Source organism: Ptiloglossa arizonensis, chromosome 5 (assembly GCF_051014685.1).
Source record: "Ptiloglossa arizonensis isolate GNS036 chromosome 5, iyPtiAriz1_principal, whole genome shotgun sequence".
In the NCBI taxonomy this organism is placed as follows: domain Eukaryota; kingdom Metazoa; phylum Arthropoda; class Insecta; order Hymenoptera; family Colletidae; genus Ptiloglossa; species Ptiloglossa arizonensis.
The window spans coordinates 25,199,654-25,222,622 of record NC_135052.1 but is presented as its reverse complement, the minus strand read 5'-3'; the positions used below and the strand labels follow the sequence as shown (position 1 = coordinate 25,222,622).

At 37.4% G+C, this 22,969-nt stretch overlaps 1 protein-coding gene across 2 annotated transcripts in view; it reads left to right on the top strand.

The window, feature by feature from the left end:
* Nucleotides 1–22,969, top strand: part of LOC143146885 (interleukin-1 receptor accessory protein-like 1-B) — a 301,118-nt gene that overhangs the window by 268,340 nt on the left and 9,809 nt on the right. For both annotated transcript variants that reach the window (XR_012992109.1, XM_076311609.1), the window contains exons 4-5: nucleotides 4,863–4,996; nucleotides 7,463–7,627. Coding sequence is in view for 1 of the 2 variants with exons in the window: in XM_076311609.1 (XP_076167724.1) it covers nucleotides 4,863–4,996; nucleotides 7,463–7,627 (299 nt within the window). In the remaining variant the exon portion in view is untranslated. The remainder of the gene's footprint in view (nucleotides 1–4,862; nucleotides 4,997–7,462; nucleotides 7,628–22,969) is intronic.

Here is a 22,969-nt window from a genome sequence, read left to right as displayed (position 1 = left end):
AAAGTAACAATTGTTTATTAGATACATAAATTTTACGTTTGTTTAATTTTTATAATTTACACAATACGCGTAGAAGTTGTATTTTTCACTTAAAAGCGCCGAAATTCAATTAATTGCTTCTTTAGATAGAAAAATCTTCGTGATGAACACTTGTGAATCGATAATCGATACCTGTGGCCTTGACAACGTCAGTTGGACCTCGATGAAAAATTCGATGACGAAGAAAGAATATTTCAACGAAATGATATTTTTAGCCATTATTTATACTAGAAAATTGTTACTAATTGTTTAAACTATAGTTCTACGACGGTTGTTAATAATTATGATAAATAAACATCAAGATATGGCGAAATTTGTGAAGGCAAACGGTTCCGGTGAATGTTTGTTCATTTCCGTGATTGTTACTAACATTTATGCATATTCCCAATATTAATCGAACAATGTGCATCTTATTTATGCATTACAAATGATCAAGTAACTTATAGAAATTAATTTTGATCGAGATTCGAGGTAAAAACATGTTTGGTAAAGTTTTAAAGCATGGAAAGTAACAATTGTTTATTAGATGCATAAATTTAACATTTGTTTAATTCTTATAATTTTCGAAATTCGCGTGGAAGTTGTATTTTTTACTTAAAAATGCCGAAATTAAATTAATTGCTTTCCTAGATAGAAAAATCATGCTGATGAACGTTTATGAATCGATAAACATTTTCAGCCTTGACAATGTCGGTTCAATTTCAAAAACCACAATACCATCGCTAACAAAGAATATTTCAACGAAATGAAATTTTAAGCCATTATTTATTCTATGACATTGTTAATAATTGTTTAATCTACTGTCCTACGACGGTTGTTAATAATTATGATAAATAAACATCGAGATATCGCGAAATCTGTGAAGTGAAACGATTTTAGCGAATGTTTGTTTCTCTATGCGATTGTTATTAATATTTACACACGTTTCGAATATTAATGCTACAATATCCATCTTATTCGTGCATTATAAATGATTAATTTGCTCAAGGAAACTTATTTTGATCGAGATTCGAAATACAGAATTGTTTCTCAAAGTTTTAAACCATGAAAAGTAACAATTGTTTATCAGATACATTAATTTAACATTTGTTTAATTCGTATAATGTACACTATACGCGTAGAAGTTGCATTTTTTATTTAAAAGCACCGAAATTCGATTAATAATTTTTCTAGATAGAAAAATCATCGTGTGGCCTTAACAATGTCAATTTTCAATGAAAAATTCGATTGCGAACGAAGAATACTTCAACGAAATGATATTTTAAACCATTTTTTATACCAGGATATTGTTACCAATTGTTTAAAGTATGGTCCAACGATGGTTTTTAATAATTATGATAAATAAACATCAAGATATTGGAAAATCTGCGAAGGGGAACGGTTTCGGTGAAGTTTGCAACACATTTTTCACAATTAAAGAGAAAAAAAAAGAATATTCACTTACGTAAGAACAATTATTTTTGTGTAATTTTATTTTACTCCAGTTAAGTATGATTTTTCAAAAATCCTCGTGCCTGCAACACGACATTTCAATATTTTTAAACGATGTCAATTTAATTCGCGACAGGTGCGGAGAGAGTATTGGAGAGTCGGTAATATTCCACAAAAACTCGAAAATTGATATTTAACCATTAAAACCCCGTTCGGAAGTAGGTTACATGCGATAAAGAGATCATTTCCGAAATAATCCGACGATCGGTTCGCTTATTTATAACGTTTTTGTTACGCGAGTGAATAAACCCTACGTATATTTTCTTTAATTCGATTCAATTTAAATACTATTTGTTTCGTATTAATCGCGTGAAAATACACATAAAATAAACATACGAACCCAACCACATAATAAATTTTTCCAACAAATTTACCAGACTTTCAAAACTATTATTTTCCAATTTTTATACCTCACCTCAATACCAATACCTCGTAATAGGCTAACACAATGAAAATGTGTAATAATAATAAAAGTCATGTTCGAATTTAAACTCACTTACGCGAAGAATGAAAGATAATGTAAAAAGAAAAAAAAAAAAAAATACAGAAAAGACGAATATAGGTAAATTGTACTGTTGGCGCTAGAGAAGAATGCCGCCGAGGGTCTATTAATTATTTTCGTGCGAACTGGTAGGCGTCAGGCACCGACCAATGAGCCTCCTTGAACGAGAAGGGCCTCCCCCTCGAACTGACTTTCCACCCATACAGAAAGAATTAATGGCTGGCCAGCGGCATTCTTCTCCGGCACGTGCTATACATACGAAGTGTTGGCGGATGAAAGATATCCGATGGCGCGATTAACACGTACACAGTCCCCTCTTATAAGCGTGAATACCACTGGCACGTGCAGAAATTTTTATCAATTTTCATAGCAATAAATATTCCACCTCCATTTCGAAACAATGCGCATTATTTTTCCATGGTGGAAACGTTGCACGCTTTGTAAAAGTGAAAAAGCTTCCACGATAATCTTGTAGAGGTATTTTTCAAACTAAAAATATTTTTAGTCGAATTAAAAAAACACCGGATCAGTGTACTCTCGACGTGTCAAAAACAGAGTCGAAGAACGCGAATTTTGACAGAAAGGTAGTTACAGTTGTTTACTAAAGAATACTATATATGGAAAAACGAGGTTTGGAATTGAACGTTCGTAATATGAACAAAAAAATATGAAGAGGTGAGGATAATATTAATAACCCCTGGAATATTACATTTTCTTCAACGAGATTTAAATAAAGAAAAAGAAAATTTTTCAAACGCAACGAATTTCAAGCGTATTGTACACTATGTCTACCAGTTGTCACCAATTCGAAAGCGAGAGTTTGACAATTCAAGAGACAGGTATTGAATTTTTATCATTTCCGTTTATTGAATGTTTATCATTTGGTCAATACTAAATTTCGCATATACACTCCGTGACAAAATTATTATTGTAATTGTTATTAAAAATTATACCAGTTGTGGGTGAAAATATGTTATCGAAGTTTCTAGTATAAACCAATAATTCTACGCAGTTTAACATTCTGAAAAATCTTTATGCGAGTCGTTTACAAATTTCAGCTCACTATTTAACGATTGTTATTGATAAAAGTCGATTTTCAATGGAGCGACAAAATTACACAACCAATTCGTCAATAGGTTCACGAACACGTTGGAACCATCAAAATTGGGGATGGTTTAATTTTATCACGCAGTGTACTAGCAGAAATTACTTTGTTTTTTTTTTTCTCAATAAAAAAAATTCCACCTTTTGATAATTCTGTTGCAATTTACTTTTTCGCAGCTTCGGTCCAAAGTGACAGGTTCCTAAATAACCATTTTGAAATTATTAAAAACAACTCTTAATCACACGACGTGCTGTACTATTTTTAACAAATGTATTTTTACTATTTATTACATGTAGTGTAATGTAACATATACATAATATATGTATTATATATTATAATATGTATCACGTATTATACGTTACATATTATACATTATATATAATATATTATATTATATATAACATATTATGCATTATATGTCATATATTATACATTACATATTATACATTATATATTGTATATTATATATTACATATTATACATTATATATCATATATTATACATTACATATTATACATTATACATATTCATATAAATAAATAAAAAAGTTTCCTCACTCTTTAATACATTAATGACCAGACACGTTTTTCGAATTTAAGTCGTTGGTTGTAGATCTCGCTTTACATTTTTGAGGTTCAAGTTATCCACAGAATTATCTCCATGTAAACCTATTTTGTCGCCATTGTGTTTTGTCTCCCCCATATCTGACCCCGAATCATATTACACTACTCAGCGACCGTCTCTTTGTTAATTCCTAGAACCGTGGCTACGACTGTTCCCTATATGGAAACGTCACATTTATACATAGTTTTGATATAAGTGTTACAAGACTATTACCAGGAATTGAAACAACGTCTCTGCCAATGTGTAGCTCCCTGAGAGAACTATTTTCAAACGTAAATCTTTCATTAATTGCAATATAAAAATTTATACAAAATCAGCTACGTTACTTTTTGAACACTTGCATTACCCTCGTCCTCTGTTCATCGAAATAAAATATTAACAAAATTGCTAGTACGTGAATTATTCATATCAATGAATTATTATTAAGAATACCGATTCTTCTTGAAAAAAAAAGTCAATTTTTCGAATCGATAAGTATCTTTCTTAGAAAACTTATTTACTGGAAAATCGACTATAAAAAAATTGATCTTACATAAAACAAAATCAATTTTTTGAAATATCGATTCAAGTAGGACCATTACTTATACATACAATCACCTTACTTATATATACAATCAAAGTTTCCTAGAATGAAAAAAGAAAATCAATGCGAAAAACATAGAAACATTTTTCCAATAGATCAAACAAAGAAAATCATGTGTTCGTTTTCGCGTTGATTTTGTGTTAAATAATCGATTCACGACAACGTTGGTCAGCGAGAAATCGATGGAAAACGTATGGTTTATCAATGTGAAAAAAATTCGATCCAAGATCAGCATCCGTAATTAATATCCCCAAAGAAAGAGAAACAGCATCGTAGCTCGATAAGGTCGAAAGGCAACGAACACGCTCGACGCCATCTTGACAGGGAGGAACTGTCTTGCTCCTCGACTTAAAGGATCGATCGATCGATCCTGTAGGCTTTCCGCGGTCCCGTCGTCGTAACAAATAAGAAACCATTACGTGAGAGATAGGTGGGGGGGGGGGGGGGGCGTCGTCGGTTTATTTTTATTTATCGACAACTAGCCGCGTCCGCCTAAAGATTAACGATCTCCGTTTCAGGGAAAACAATCAGATCATCGGTTCTTATTTGGAGATCGAGGACATAACTCTGGAAGATTACGGGGAGTACAAGTGCGAAGTCAGCAACGGCGTGGACGAGGAGATCACGTTACCCGCTCACGTTTACCGACAAGGTACGTAACTAAGCCTGTTAATCTGTCTCGCGGTTAAGGAGCGCGCGCAGCGGTTATCTCTCGCTGGGACTGGAGCCGTGCGTGCGCGAAAACGCGAAAAACTGGCCGTGGACAAAAATTCCTCTCTGTCGTCCGTTTCCGCGCGCGCGTGGACAGGGGGAGGGATAAAAAAAAGTAAAAAAGAAAAAAAAACCAGGGATGACGGAAACCGCGTACAATCCCCGCGGGCTAATTAACGATCCCGACGTACTTTACATCGACGTGTCCCGTACCGATTTCAATCGGTTCCCATTAAATTCGCCGCTCGTTACCGTCGCCGACAGCGTGGCCCCAATTAATTCCAGCCAATTAACCGAAATTCATACACGCGTCTGTGGCGGTAGCCGTCGATCGCGAAATCGAGGATTTGCAACTGTAATACGTTTCCGATATTTCGTCTTCTCGATGGGTATTCTTTCTTTTTTTTTTGTGGAGGGGGGAAAATGAATAATCCGGTACGGAAGTGTTGTAGTATTGGTCGAGTATTAGACTTCGAAGCGAGGGTACCGTGCGGAGATCGTAAGTCGTCAACGAGTTACGCGCGTCTTCGTTGTTGGCCGGAGTGATCATGTATGCGGGTCTAGGCGCGAAGTCGCGAAGAGTGTGGTGAAGCGGTAACGAGGGACGACTAGAACGCATTGGCGTAGACACAAATCTGGAATATTAGTTATTAGGTGGAGAAAATAATGTATCGGTAACGAGGGACGACTGGATTGCATTGGCGTAGACACAAATGTAGAATATTAATTACTAGGTGGAGAAAATAATGTAGCGGTAACGAGGGACGACTGGAACGCATTGGCGTAGATAGAAATCTATATACTAATTATTTGTTGGAGAAAATAATGTAGTGGTAACGAGAGATGATTGGAACGCATTGGCGTAGACACAAATCTAGAATATTAATTACTAGGTGGAGAAAATAATGTAGCGGTAACGAGGGACGACTGGAACGCATTGGCGTAGACACAAATGGTAGAATATTAATTATTAGGTGGAGAAAATAATGTAGCGGTAACGAGGGACGACTGGACCGCATTTTGGTATAAACACAAATCTAGAATATTAATTATTAAGTGGAGAAAATAATGTAGCGGTAACGAGGGACGACTGGAACGCATTGGCGTAGATAGAAATTTATATATTAATTATTTGTTGGAGAAAATAATGTAGCGGTAACGGGAGATGATTGGAACGCATTTTGATATAAACACAAATCTAGAATATTAATTATTAGGTGGAGAAAATAATGTAGCGGTAAGGAGAGATAATTGGAATGCATTGACGTAGAGACAGACTCAGAATATTGACTATCAGCTAGACAAAATAATGACTGTACCTTTCGTAATATAATGATAGTCGTGTATGGAAGTATCAAAGTATTAGTCAAGTATTAAACGTTGAAACTTCGAACCGAGAGTACCGTGTAGAGATCGTAAGTTGTCAATGAGTTACGTGCATCTTCGTTGTTGGCCAGAGTGATCATGTATGCGGGTCTAGGCGCGAAGTCGCGAAGAGTGCGAGGAAGAAGTAACGAGGAACGACTGGAATGCATTGGCGTAGACACAAATCTAGAATATTAATTATTAGTTGGACAAAATAATCACCGTACCTTACGCAATACAATTTCGATGAAATCTACGTAATCACTGTTATTGTTGAGAATAAATATTGTGGTCGAGTAAAATTTTGTTAACGAGTTGTTTTCGGTGCTTAACATTTTATTTGGTTTTTTGATAACTTTCCCCTTGTATTTGTAATGTGAATTTTGTATCGATAAATGTAGATTTATAGTTCCTTGAAATCTATGGAACGGGATTTTATTAATATTTTAGATGACGAACTACCCAAATTCAAGTCACTTTCTAGCACCTTCCTTTAAAGCGTGTATTATATTTTCAGTCAGATTAGTGTCCACCATTTTATATATTTTATATGGAGATTCTATTCCAATGACACGTGGTATTCCAATCGTTCGATTTTTCGAGACTTGACAACCTAGGATCTCTACTCAGTACAACAATCCTCGGTTTCAAGGCAAAAAGATTAAATCCACTCAGCTGCCTTGAACGGAGGGTCGGTAGAGAATTTCTTCTCAGAGCTGATGGAACTCGTACAAGCTTCTCTAAAGAGAAAAAGACGTCACTTTTAATAGCAAATGGTATCAATATGGCAATCTCTAACATGACATAAAATTTTGTATATTTTTCATTCAAATAGTGCACGGTTCACCCCAATCAAGTTCTCTGTACAACAATTACATAACTGTAAGTCCAATCGTGTTAAATGGTATCTCTAACACACCTTGGGTCCTATTTTATTTCCACGTTTAAAGGGTTAAATTAATATCCCCGACAAAGCAAAACAAGCTGACCAGCGCTGACAATGGTGGAAGAACTAAGAAGAATTTTGTTCCTCTGTTTGCAGAACCACAGTTCGCGTTAGGACTTCAGAACGGATCCTGGAGGAAACCATTCCTGTTCGGTGTGCTGGTGCTGGTTCTCCTGATCTCCGCCGGCGCCTTTTACGCGCGTTGCTGGCTACCATTGGTGCTACTTTGTCGCGACAAATTCGCCCCCCTCGAGGAGAACGGTAATTATCAGAGGGGCACGCTTTTTCGCCGAGTTAATCGTGACTTAATTACCACGCGAACCGACCTCGTACCGCTCTCACCTTTCTCGGACTCCACTCACCTAGGAATTGAACAGACCTTCCGCGTCCCTTCTTACGCTTTTTCCTCCCATTTTCCTGCTTTTAATCTCCATAAAAGGGCCAATTGAGTCTCCCCGGCTCCCAACCTACCCATTTTCCTTTTCAACGATTTTAATCCCATCTTTTTGAACAAAAACACGCGATGCGGAAAAATTTTAATCCTTTAAAGCAGACGGGCTAAAACGGCATTAAAATACGAATTTTCTTTACCGGAGAAAATTTTATTCGCGAAGAAGGAAAAGGAAAAAAAAAGCACGCCGCGAATTTATTCGATTTCCCCGAGCACCGATGTTTATTCTCTCGTTGAGAAATATTTTTCTTCGACGGTTTTTCTTACTTCGCGACATTATTTGTCGTATTAAAGGTACAGAGAGAAATACAAACGCAAAGCGAAAGCGAGGTGCGACAAATATGGGCTGTCCTAATTTAACTTAATTCCAAACATATACAGAATGTTTACGCTATCACTAACCACCGTTTTTTTTTCTTCTTTTCTGTTTTTCGTAAATCGTTAACGTTGCAGAGAAATGGAAGAGGAAAAAGTTTTATAATTTGCAACGATGACGCGATAACAATCAATTTTTTGTATTTGTGTATTTTCCTTGACCTTCAATTTTGTAAACGTATATTTTTTCATCATGTACAAATAAGTGTGGGTCGAAACGAATTCGTTCGTGTACAATGATCTTCGAGGTCGTACGAGGTCAGAAACGAAAGAAATGTTTACGAATGTTTCATCTTGATTTGACATGTCGTTTATTTATCATTTACTACCACTATTACAGTCCATTTCTAGTTTTATTGTACAATGTCTTGTCGAATAGTCTCTTTAGCAAAGAATCCTTGCAAATTCTACGAAACATTCAAAACAATTCTTCTATTTCTCACTTTGCATGACTTTGGAGGTCATTGTATATCACATGACCTTGGAGGTCACTGTACATTACATGATCTCAGAGGTCATCCGACGTCACATGACCTCGGAAGTCACTGTACATTACATAACTTTAGAGGTCACTGTACATTACATGATTTCAGAGGTCACTGTACATTACATGATTTCAGAGGTCATCCGACGTCACATGACCTCGGAAGTCACTGTACATTACATAACCTTAGAGGTCACTGTACATTACATGACCTTAGAGGTCATTGTACATCACCTTAGACGTCACTGTACATTACATGATCTTAGAGGTCACAGTACATTACATGACCTCGGAGGTCACTGTACATTACTTGATCTCGGAGGTCACAGTATATTATATGACCTCAGAGGTCATCCGACGTTACATGACCTCGGAGGCCATCGTACATTATATGATCTCGGAGGTCACAGTACATTATATGATCTCGGAGGTCACAGTACATTATATGACCTCAGAGATCATCCGACGTTACATGACCTCGGAGGCCATTGTACATTATATGACCTCGGAGGTCACAGTACATTACATAATCTTAGAGGTCACCGTACATCACATCACCCTAGAGGTCACTGTACATTACATGACCTTGGAGGTCACTGAATATTACATAACCTTAGAGGTCACTGTACATTACTTGATCTCGGAGGTCACAGTATATTATATGACCTCGGAGATCATGCGACGTTACATGACCTCGGAGGTCACAGTACATTATATGACCTCGGAGATCATCTGACGTCACATGACCTCGGAGATCACAGTACATTACATAATTTTAGAGGTCACTGTACATCACATGACCCTAGAGATCACTATACATTACACGGTTGGCACAAAAAAACACACAACATTCGACAAAAAGAAACTAAAGTAACTTTCTAAAAAAAACTATCGTAAACATACCAAATCGATGCACTCTCTATCGTGTTCCTTCTTCCACTTTCCCTCGACTTTCGTTCGGTAAAGAATCTCATTCAATCGTGCGATAAAAATTCAACATTTCATTCGGCAAGCAACCGCTGAGAATCATCCAACCTTCTCATCTTTTATTTCATTACTCGTAACCTATATCCGGATAAAAATATTGCCCATCCACCGAAAGGATTTATGGTCGTCCCGCGGCTAATCCATTGAACCGAATTTAACTCGAATCGGATCGTTCGTCGTTTATATAGGTTACAATTCACCCACTTTCCGTTCTAATCTGTTTTTCTTTATCGAATCCATAAACAAGATGGTTTCCCGGGTTCCACTTTCCATTATCGAAAAACTGTCCTCGGGAATCGTGAAACCGATGCAACATATTTTCAAGATGCCATTTCTTCCTTAGGACACTGCTCTAGGGTAGGAGGAGGGGGTACTATACTGGTGATAGTGGATAGAATCGAAGGGGGGGGAGCTTCTAACGCTCGTGTAGTCAGAACACGGCCTTCGTGCACAGTCGAAAATTAACATATCGAATTTCCATTTCGTATAAGTTTTACGTATCCTTTCGATGGCGGCGGCCAGCAGCCCGTCGCTCGATACTCAACGAGACCTCCACGTTCCCCCTTTGAATCACTGGTAATATCACCCCTCCCCCGAACCTTCCGGAAAAACGATTCGGGGAGGTGGTGGGGGGGCCACGCGAAGTCGATGGCCGCGGCGTGGCCACTATTTAGTTCCCTTAATCTTGGTTTAATCCGCGCCGGGAAAGCACCACGAGCGCCGCGTAAACGACTTCTTCGTTCGGTGTGTGTGTTTTTTTTTTTTTTTTTTTACCATCCACCCTCCCCTCCCCACCGTTTCATCGTCGAAACTGGGAAACGAGAGAGTTTAACGGCCTCGCCGCTCGCGGGAACACTGGCGCCACCGCTGCGCGCAATTAGGGGATCCACCGCCGGCGGGCGAATCACCGCGAGAAAATTTACATAAATATCGCGGGGAACGACGGAATATTTTCGCCGGTTTCGGGATCGAGAGATTTCGGGAAGCTGTACGGGAAGTGACGGAATTGGAACGCGGTTTCGTACGGTAGGGAGCATTCTCGATGAGCGTGGAGTGGAGTGGAGTGGGGGGGGGGGGGGGAGGATAAGGATAAATCGTACCGTGGTAATTTCTTTGTTCGGGGTTTTGGCTTATTACGAAGGATAGTTGGAAGTTTGTATTGTTGATTGGTACGGTTGTCAATTTATATTGTTATATTTATATTGTCATATGGTAAATGATTCGAGAGAAGTCTGCGCGACGCTGTCGTTTGTAGAACAATGCGAAATGCGCAAAAATAGTGGGGATATTATCAAAGGAGTCATTGCGAACGTACAGTAGACAGGATTCGAAGTTGAACACTTTTCAAGTGAAGTGGATTGATGTTTGAGTGGACAAAAGAATCGTATTACGTGTATGTGGCAACGGATGGTATTATCCAGCTCGCAGAGTCGCGTATACGTGACAACGGCTAATAATATTCTGCTGGAAAAGTCACGTATACGTGACAACGGCTAATAATATTCTGCTGGAAAAGTCACGTATACGTGACAACGGCTGATAACATTTGGCCAGTCTTGTCACGCATACGTGACAACGGCCGATAACATTCGGCTGGGAAAGTCACGTATGCATGACTACGGCGGGTAATATTCGACTGGAAAAGTTACGTATGCGTGACTACGGCGGGTAACATTTTACCAGTATAGTCACACATACGTGACAACGGCTGATAACATTTGACCAGTATAGTCACGCATACGTGACAACGGCCGATAACATTCGGCTGGAAAAGTCACGTATGTGTTACTACGGTGGGTAACATTTAGCCAGTATAGTCACACATACGTGACAACGGCCGATAACATTCGGCTGGAAAAGTCACGTATACGTGACAATGGCGGGTAACATTTGACTGGAAAAGTCACGCATACGTGACAACGGCCGATAACATTCGGCTGGAAAAATCACGTATGCGTGACTACGGCGGGTAACATTTGGCCAGTATAGTCACGCATACGTGACAACGGCCGTTAACAGCTGGCAAAGTTGCATACACGTGACAGGGAACACGAAAGCGTTAACGTTGACACAAGTAATTGTTATCGAATTGTTATTCTCTCGGATATTTCCCTTTTTTATTTATTTATTTATCTCCATAAAACGTAGTAAATTTTGAAGATTCGAACCGAGGTGTAGAAGTGCACGAAAAGAGATGGGAATCTCTGGAACAATCGGGGGACAATAAATCGTCGGTCGTGTGGCCGTGGCTCGCAAGTTACACGTGTAAGCCGCAGCCTGTTACAGAAGGAGATATCCCGCCTCGCGAACGAGATCTCGTCCATGGGGGTTACACCGAGTGCCCGACGTCGTCGTCGTTGTCGTCGTCGTCGTCGTCGTCGCGAATGCTCCGTATACGGAAAGTAGAAAATTACCGCGATTACGGACGCTTCCAAGAACCACCGCCGCGACATCTCCCATTAACGTTTCACCGGAGCTCGTTTTCTCTTTGTTAACCGACTGAAATGTCCTCTCCGTACGCGACGTTTTCTGTCACGCCACAACGCGGACGATGGTCGCCACATCGACCTGATTATACGACAAATAGTCGCCTGAAACGTTCGAGTAACTTCGATTCGCGAGTACGGTAATGCCTCGCTAATTGATCGAGAATCGGGATGAGTTATCATTAAGCGAGGTACCAGCAGGGAACTTGTCCGAAACTTGTCGAACTCCATCGAGCTTCTCGTAGAAAATAATATCTTATTCGAGGACGTGTTCAAACGTTTCGCGTAACGAGAGTATTTTTTTATTCACTTGTATGTACATTTATATTTTTCTTAGTAGTGTTTCGTACAGTGTTCGAAAATCGGGAGCGATATTATCAACAAGCGAAGCACGAGTAGGGAATTTTTTGTCGGAAACTTGTCGAACTCCAACGATCCCCTCGAAGATAATAACGAATAGGATACAATCGTATCCTGTGCCCGTACAGCAGCGTTGTTCAAAGTTGGCTCCCAAGAGTCCCCCACCATCATCCGCCATTACCATAGTACAAGAGACGCAGCAGAGTACGGTACCTAATAAGATAACTCCTACAATGTTACGATCGTTCTAAAATTTGTATATACGAAACGAAGATTTTGAACCGTTGCTTTTAGAGAGACAATTTACGAATAAATACCAGTGCCGACCTTAGCAAAAGGGACACAGGCTACGGGCCCTGAATTTAAAGTACCCAGGGAAACTAATTCTTACTTACTTCCACGTTTTGTGAAAAATGAACGAATGTAATTGTACTAGTATATATCCAACTTTTTTTTTTAACGTACTTTTACAAGATTATTCTTCTTGTAATAAATTTTATAATATATAATATAATTTTATAAACTATAGGGGCCACCATCTGAAAACTTTTTAATTACATTAGAAATAGTTTCCTGTAGTTTCTAAGGGAGGTACTGATAAATATAAACTGAATCATAAAATTTGATAATTGTTTAGAAGTTTGGCCTCCTCGCCGATTTTGATGATCTCGAAATATGCTGTCAAAGTCATTCTGTATAATTTTCTCCTACACTTTATAGCGCTATTTGACTTTAATTTACAAAACAATTTACAAAAGAATATTGGTTCTATGTTATTGAAGGTAAAATTCGATAAGAGATATCTCCTCTTAATTTTTAAGACACCTTGTAAAAGTTCACTTTCGAAACGTTTGAAACTTCAACCCTATTCTAACCTAACTCAATTTAATCTAACTTGACCTATCCTTGAACTACAGGAATGTAGCATGATTAAATTTTATTGAGATTGGGGTATAGGAGGAGAGGCTTCGGTTACACGTTGAAATTCTAAATTCCTTTATAGTCAATTTAGTATTTACGTAGAAGCCTGGGGTTAGTAAAGCAGACAAAAACAGTAACGTACAGTTCCGTTCAAAAGTTTCCAGATACTTGGCCGAAACGCTATCAATCTTTAAATTGCTGTAACTTCATAAGAAATAGTTGTACAATAATTTTCATGATACCATTTTAAAAGTTGAATCCTTTAGTGAAAGATGGTTTTCTCAAAATTAAACATTTAAAGTAGTAATTGAAATCAATTTTTACAACTTTCTTATGGTTTAAGTCTCATTTTAAGTTAAAAATTGTTAAATAATATCGGTGAGTTGTTATTATACGTTTCACAAGTACCGGATAGTTACCCTATTGACAACAAATGACATTCCAATGCCGACAGGATACTTTTTATTCAAAGTAAAATAAAAAAAATCGTATGTAAACTTTTGAGGGCTCGTTATAAAGAGCAGGCTTTAAACTTCAATCCTATAGTAACCGTATATGCGTATAAAATTTTTTAAACAATCAGGAACGGTTTGAAATTTTTCAATTTCTTTTGAGAAAACCATCTTTACTTTTTCAATCGTTTCTCGGTGCAAGAGAATTTTCAAGTATATTCACCATAGGAATGTGAAAGTACAGAGTTTAACCTTTAAAATAATCCCAAGAGGGTTGTCGTACGATTATTTTTTACAAAATTACAGAAGTTCAAAGATTGATAGCGTTTCGATCGAGAGACCCGGGATCATTCTAATAAACAAAATGCAATACAGTAACTAATATATAGGAAAAAAGTTGTTCGAAACGATAACCTTGACAACATATATTTCACGGTCTCCGAAATCATCGAGAGAGGTAATTTTCCAAACGACCATTAAAAATTTTCCCGTGTAAATATTACTTATCGGCTCGTTGTTACGGTTACCGCCGTGTCACTCGTCTGCTTAGCGCCGCGTGAGTCCCTCGACCGGTGACGGACCGCGAGGGAAAGGTTGGAGTGGGGGAAGGACGGGCCTCGGGCCCCCTACGCCGGGCAGCGCCACCGCACACGAACACGAGTCGGAGAAACCGAAGTATATCGGTGACCAGAACCGATGCAGACACGCTGATTTCTCATTGATGTACAATATCGAACGGACACGATTTTTCCATTCGTCTGGTCCTCTCCAGTTCCCTTTGTCCAGCGTTTCATTTTCGAATCTACTCGCGAAAAATTGGTTCGTTTCCAGCGAACCATGAAGGGCCGGCAGTGAAATTGCACAAATAGACCGTGTAGAGAGGGGTGGGGGGAGGGGACGGTGGAGGGAGGCGCAGCAGCGGGAAGTATTTTTTCCCACCGATGTTCTTTTATTTCGAGGCGCGCGCAACTCGCGAGATTCGATAATCACGTGGTCAAAGGTCTCGGGGAACGCTCTTGGATCGCGCGCGTGCGCGTGCGTCGCCCGCCTCTCCCCACCACCGCCCCACCCCCACTCCTCCCACCCGCTCCGTTCTGCGTGATCGAACGATCGCGCAGGAGATTTATTGAGATTTTTAACTCGTCGCGCGAGGCGTCGTTTATATGCGAATACGTGCACGCGCGAGCGGACATGGAAGCGCCTCGCGAACCGCTTTGCATGCGATTTAATCACGTCAGGAATTTTATTTTCATTTGCCGGCCATTGTTCGCCGTCTACGGTACGATCTCTCCGTGTTTTCCATCGTACGTCGTTGCAAAAACACGGGAACCTCGAATTTTGATACGCCCAACGGAAACTGGCCGTTACGAGATTAATTTTTCTCGCCGGCGTTGATCGATCTTCGCGGCATGAGGGGTATGGGCCGCCAGGCGTGGGTCCAAACTGACCCGTAATTTAATTTCATGCAAACGCTTGGAACGAAAATTCTATTCTTTTATCGCAATTTTCCGGGTTACTGAGAGAAATTGCCTCCGGGTCCGGGAAGACCCGTGGTGCCGCAAGAGGTTAAGTAATTTCTCGCCACTGCGTAACTGAACCGATTATAAAATTTAACGATAGATATCTCTGGTACGGTGAGGGTTAAACAATTTCTTGCCACTGTGTAATCGTAATGAAATAAACTTTGAACGATGTATTTCTCTGGGTCAAAAAAGACCCAGACTTGTTACGACGAAATTCAAGTAATTTCTCGCCACCGTGTAGTTGTACTTGCAGTAACATTGAACGATACGTCTATTCGGGTCAGAAAAGACCCAGACTTGGTACGACGAGAATCGAGTAATTTCTCGCCACCGTGTATCGTAGATTTTTACAATACCGAGCCGATCTCACCGATTTCCAGGACTCTGGAATGTATGTTTGCGTGTGTTTGATCGTGGTTCGTGTATTTCGTTTTTTATATTCTCGCTTCTTTTATATCGAAACGTAGTCGTCCCCATCTTGCTCGATAATCCTTTCCCATATGTCTGGTAATTTCATTGCACTACAAGTTGGATAACTGTGAGAAACAATCCTCGATGCACGCCTGTTGTGCATCCCCACCACGAAGGGGAATTCCCCGTGACGCGGTGGCTGGACTACGTAACAAACATGTGAAACACATAACACTAATACGTTGACGATACTTTTTATTTACGTCTTTTTTTTCCGTTAATGAAACCTTCATCAACGTATTTGCGAGTTTTTTTCAGTTAAAATGAGGCCAAACACGATAGAATTCTGATGTTTTTCAAAGTTTAATATACAGAGTGTTTCGTGAAACTATAACCCGAGTCTGGGTCTTTTGAAACCGGGGGAGACCCTTGTAACGCACAATTATGCGGTTAGTACAGTTCTTCTTAGAAATTAAGAAACGTACGATAAAATAATAGAATCTTTGTTGAAAATGTTTGTGCAAACAAGGTCAAATGGTCTCAAATTTTTGGTCATCCAAATCGCCGGTTGCAAGAGTTGAATGATAGACGGTAAACAAAAATTTCGAAACACATAATGTACGCAAGAGTAGATATAATTTCAATAATTTACATTTTATAATTAAAATTTATTATGATTTTTAAGGGAGGTTGTGAGGGAGGTAACTCTGTTTTTGCCCTCTTTTCTGCCATTTTGTTTGTTTGACACCAAGTTCGTTTTATTTTTGAATTCTCGAATAAAGTCAACTCCTAATCTCACAATTTAAAAAAAAAAATAATCCCCTACTATTTTTGCTTAAATTTTGCTCCGTCGGTACTTACAACACACCTACAAGTGTCCAATTTTGATTTCGTTCCAAACATTCCCAAACTGTCACAAACACTCGACTTTAAAATATTTATTGAAAATTTCATCCATCTGAATATCAAGATGAGAAGTTTTTTTTGCAATTTCGATATCGCTGGATCCTTTTTGAAATTCACATAACACAATGGAACGAAGATAAACTTAGTTATCATTCGTACTTTTACAAAAAATCAGAAAATGAACAACTTTCACAGAAGCTGCATTTAGAATGTGATTCGAACATACTGCATGATATAGTTGGAAAAATAATAAATTTGCTACGCTCGAAACAGTACGAACTTTCTAGACGACCTGATCATTCAAGATTTAATTATTAGAAACTTAAAGCTCCAGCACTGTACCAGGCACGCGGTTGCTACTCAGGCGGTTTAGGGTTGCCAGTTACCAGGAGCGCGTCAGTTGCAATTGATCCAGTTGCATCATATGAAAGAAGGAAACATATATCCTTACCACCAGATTTTTTTTTATCCAAATACAGATATTTGAAAAAGTTTTACGAACTTAATATTTCAATAATTTTTTAAAAGATAAAAAAAAATAATTAAAAAGAAAAATAAATGTGTACATACATTTTTTTGGTAATATTATACTCCACATTTATACACTACTCCAATTTTAACAAGGTAGATATATTTCTGAAACAAACAGTATAGGTAAAAATATTAAACAATTATAATATAAAAGGATTTCTAATTTGATTAAAAACTAAAAAGAAAACTGAACAAAATTTGAAGGAAATTCTGTAAGTATAGAATGGAAATTTAAAAAATGCAATTTAACTGTATTATCCTCTTCTCGACCATCACTGTTCTTTCACAACGTGACTGCGCTAACAATGCATGTGGGTTAAAAGGTGAAGAGGGAAATACCAGGTATGTGAATTAATTTTAAAGATTTTTTTTTTTACTAAAAAAATATATTGGATAAATTCGTAAAAATATTTTCCTTCCTTTATAACCTTTTTCCACTTCTCTGGCAGCAGTTGAATGCCACAACGATAAAGGGATTTGTTCTTCGAGCTAATCCATTTGTTCGTGAACTCGCCACGACCACAAAATCGAATCTTGTGTACCAATCCAATTGTCTCGATGTTCATTATTTAAATACATAGTAATTAAAGTTGAGAATTACGTGCTGCAGCACGAAAGAACCTCTGCACCAGCAGTTTCAACACATAAGTCCCTTAACGTAAAATTGTTACATACGAAACATCCAATATTTAAAATAAATTTTAAACGGGTCCTTTTCGACATTAAGCCATATTCACCGAAGTATGCAATTATTTTCATATAAATTTGAATTCCTGAATTAGAATTTCATTCAACTTGCGTTAATTGCGTTTTTACGCTCAAACGCCCATATTCAGCTCTTAATATTTCTTTTTAAATACCGTGTACAAGTAACGTTTTTCTCGTAAAAACAAAGTCAAAATTTAGTATTAAAATTCTTCTGTTCGTGATTCATCGTGCATTATTTCGTTATTGAATAAAATAATTTAAGTGACAGTTATAGAGACACTGACAGTTATAGAGACACTGACAGTTATAGAAACACTGACAGTTATTGGGACATCTATCTCGTAATTTTTATCGTAACTTTTCTAATAATGTAAAACACAAAAGGGGATTGTTCTCCATTATAAATACTTCAATAATTTTCAAAAATTTTTCCATTTCTTTCTGACAATTTGATAAACATACTGACATTTGTACAGGTGTATACATCCGTAAAATGTTAATATCTATAAAAATTGATCTATTATTCGAACATTTTGCATTTCCACTGCAATTAAATCTTGAAAACCAAGAACGAGCAACAATTATTGTTCTTCGAATCGAAACACTCGTGAATACGTTCCCCCCTCTCTCCACCCCACCCCTCACGTGGTTTCAAAGCCGTTGAAATCAGCGAGGTCGACGCTTTTGTAAATAATTACGATACCGTGTGGATTTCTAAATCCAGAGTAACAGTGCTCGCGCCCGATTCGCAAAAATCGGCGTAATCGTGGTACGAAGGGCTCTGACTCGTCGTTCCGTGAAAAACCGATAAGCACGGTAATGGCCCGTGGAATTTTCCAGAGGATTATCGCAAACGACGATTCGCACGGCATCGTTTTGCTCGTGACTGACTCTCCTTATTCGTGCTACCAGCGAATCATTCCATAAACAAACCAATGGCCAACTTTCACTCGCGCGGGTAACCGCCACAGAATTCGCGACAACACGCTGTAACGATACTGAACGATCAGGAGGAGCTGTCGTAAACATTGTTTGAAAGTAGAAACAATTGTTCAGAGTTACAGAGAAAAAAACAGCGAGATTACAACGATACGAATCGGAGATCGAAAAGAAAAATAGTTAACTTTTGTTTATTTGTTTATTTATTTTTTTTAACAATTTTATTTAATTTTTTTTATGAAAAATCCCCAGATTGCAACGATACGAATCAGAGCTCGAAAGAAAAACTTTTGAATATGAAAAAGTTAACTTTTGTTTATTTGTTTATTTATTTTTTTTAACAAGTTTATTTATTATTTTTTTAAGAAAAAATATCGAGATTGCAACGATACGAATCGGAGATCGAAAAGAGAAATAGTTAACTTTTGTTTATTTGTTTATTTCTTCTTTTTAACACTTCAAATTTTTAACACTTTTTAACACTAAATATTTTACTTTTGTAAGATATAAAGGTGTCTGTATGAAATATTGACAGGAAACTGTTACATTTGAAAGTAATTATGTAATTTAAAGGAATTCGTAGAATCGTCTTCGTAAATGTCATTTGAAAGTAGAAAGTATAGTTTAGGGTTATAGAGAGAGAACCTTGAGGTTGTAACTATATGAATGGAAGATCGAAGAAAAAATTAATTATTATTTGTAATCTTTTTTTCAAATCTTTTCGACTCGAGAAAAGAAAAGAAAAGAAAAGACTTCTTTTTTTCAGTTGTTATTTAATTCAGAGCTGAGGATTCTAATTTACAAAATATTGAATTTAAAAATTTCGTGGAGGTGCCAGTTTCTATTGCAATAACGAAAAAATCTTCGAGCACAAAGGATAAATAATTCCATTCAAATTTTTCCTTTAAAAGGAATATGCTCGTGTCGAATTTTTAGAACTTTTTTTTAAAAACTATTCTTATGAAACGGACATTTTGGAATTCCCGTAACAAAAAGTTCCATGGAAACGATTATTTCGGAAAATTTATATTAAAAACGGTATCGTGAACTAAATCAAACTCTCAATTTACAGAACGCTCTAGATAATGATTTTTCTTTGAAAATGTAATATCGTGTTACACACGACATAATAACATGTTATTGAGTTTATTTCGAATAAACAATACGAAATAATAAGAAATATTGAACAGAAGAGTGTAAATAACTTGTTTACCATCGGAAAGATCTATACCAAGAAAATATCTATTCGTGGTAAACAAGAATTTTTATTTTTGTTTAATACAAATTCGATTTAAACTATAATTTATTATTTATTTGTCAACATTGAAATCATTTATCGAAAGCAACTTTTATTTTACAAGTTCCATTTAAATTGTCCCAACAGTTACCTATTGAAAAGGTTCAATAAATATTTCCATTTCTTTTATTAATGTACTTTTATCACACAGAGACCCCCCTTTTTGTAAACAACAAGCGCTCCGCGTCAGTTGTTTACCTTGTCGATGATGCATCCCCTTATCGCGTCTTATCTGGAATCTCGTCGCTTGTTTACTTCTTCCCCATTTCCGTGAACGTAGCTATCGTTGCCTTCGAAACCTTTTTCTTGCTTGGAACCGCATTAGTTAAAGAATTTCCACTGCTCGACACACCCTAAGTTCGATTTCGGTTCGTGACCTTCCTGAAGCTTCGAAAAATAAATTCTCGGTTTTGCCCCGGATTGGAGTCAACCATGTGATATACGAAATACCCGTTTACAAGAAAACCATCTATGTCTCGTCTAAAGATTTACTAATTTTGGACCGAAAAAATGTCGGTCTTTGAATCGCTGTAACCTTGTAAAAAAGAATCGTACAGTAGAGTACTTAGGCTTATTTTAAAGGGGGTTGTCTCTACTTTCTCGTTCTTGGATGAAATTTCCATGAGGATGCTTTTGCATCAAGATGAGGAGCAGGAAAGAGAAAATGGTTGTTTCAAAAATTTTGCTAATTCGAACGATTCCACGGGGTTTGATAAATTTTGTTTGAAATTCGTTTTATAATGTATTTGAAGGTGGAAACTTTCTCTTTATAACGATATATTAGAAGTTGGTGTACGATTTTTTGTCACCGATTTAACTCAATTTGAATGAAAAGTGTATTGTCTGCATCAGAGTAACCCCAAGGTACGGTCGGATTTATACCTCGTATGTGTATGTGTGTGTGTTATAGTGTCTCTTGTGTGTGTATATTAAGTTTATCTTCGCCCTTTAACAAGAATCTAGGTATAATTACTGTAAACATATTTTCCCCAAAGTTACAGTCGTTCAAATATCGACAATTTTTCTAAATACACTTCTGCTCTTAGAAACAGGCAAATGGGGCCTTAGGGCCCAGCACTTAATGTCAGTTACTTCTACATTTCATATAAAATAAAAGAATGTTAATGTATAATGAAGTTTCTTTAAATGTATTGGAAAACTTTTTAATTGCATCAGAATGGAAGTGGGCCCTACGTTTAAGGGGCCCCGCACTTATTGTTACTTTCACATTTGATAAAAGAATCAACAAACAAAAGCATCCATTTCTCGTTTAACGTATTTTCACAACAATATTTTCCACGTAATGAAAGTTAGAAACTTCCTAACTAACTATACCTTACCTAACTATACTTACCAACTATATCGTCAGAATTGAGATGTGTTGTAAAATGTAGCTTTCTAAAGAACATAAATTTTCACAGTATGGCTGTATTCTACATAAAATTGTTCGTTTATACTAAAATAGGAACAGGAGGCCCTACATTACCCAACAGTTGGCCCAGGTCCCGGAATCTCTAGAGACGGTACTGGAAAAATATTTTAAAATCGCCTATAAACCAGGGCCTTAAACCTCGTTCCAGATAATCGGCCATTGTAATACAATTTATTATTATAATCAACCGTTTAGACTCGATCAACAACAACCTTCAGTTCCAGGAACCTTTTGGGCCTTATTTCTTTTCTTCCTATACCCAACTGATCAACTGATTTCCTACCCCTCCATAATGATTTTCCCTTCCTCCACATCGATTCCTCGTTAACAGAGAAATAGGAAACCTCCTCTAGTTACGCTAACAACCATTCGTACCGTACACACGTATTCAATTTCATGCATATATGCTCCAAATAAACAGATAAACTAACAAGGGGACTCTATCCCTCAGGGAGGGGGTTTGATGGCATTTGGAGGGATGAATCTATCAAACGATGATAACATTCTGTAGAATATCTCGTATCGATGAGCGTACATGTTGAATAATCGAAAATTGAAATACAAAAGTTTTTAACTTCCTTTTACAATGGATAGGGAGGGCGGGGGGGGGGGGGTACTTGTGTTTTAATTGGTCTGGATCAAGTCTATTGTGAACGAAAAAATTCAATTATTCTGCCGTGCGCTCGCCTAACCCTGTTCCATGTGGAAAGAATTTTACACATGCTAAATTTCAATAGTTTATAACAAAAAAAAAAGAGAAAAAAAAATGCCCGAATGGAACGAAAAATATTTTACAAAATTTCATGAATCGATCTCCAGTTCCGTCGCTCCCGGTACAATGGAATTCGCTTATTGTACTCGCTTTGAGTATCGACATTTTTTATAACAAACATACAGAATAAAAAATGTTCATTGTGGAGCTCTATTCGTCGCAAACAAGCACGAAACCGGCTTTTTACGTTACCGTTCGAGATACAACGCACTAGTGTAAAAAAAGTAAAAAAATATGCGTCGGTTGAAAATAATTTTCGAAAAAAAAAGGCCCATTTAGTAAGAATTTTCTAAGAATTTTTATCATTCGAGGGCAATTATCACAATTGATACCAATGAGCGAAATTTGATTGTAACAGGCGGATTGTTTTTAAATAATTTTCTACATATTGTTTTGGGCCCGATTACGATAATAATCGATCGATAAAATTATCCGTTATTATAACAACCGGATTCCAAGTGTACTATAAAAATTCCCGGTTAGGTCTTCCTGTTAGTCGAAACCAGTTCTAGTAATTCATTCCCACGCGTAATTCAATCTCAACGCGACTCCGCTAGATTAATTAGCA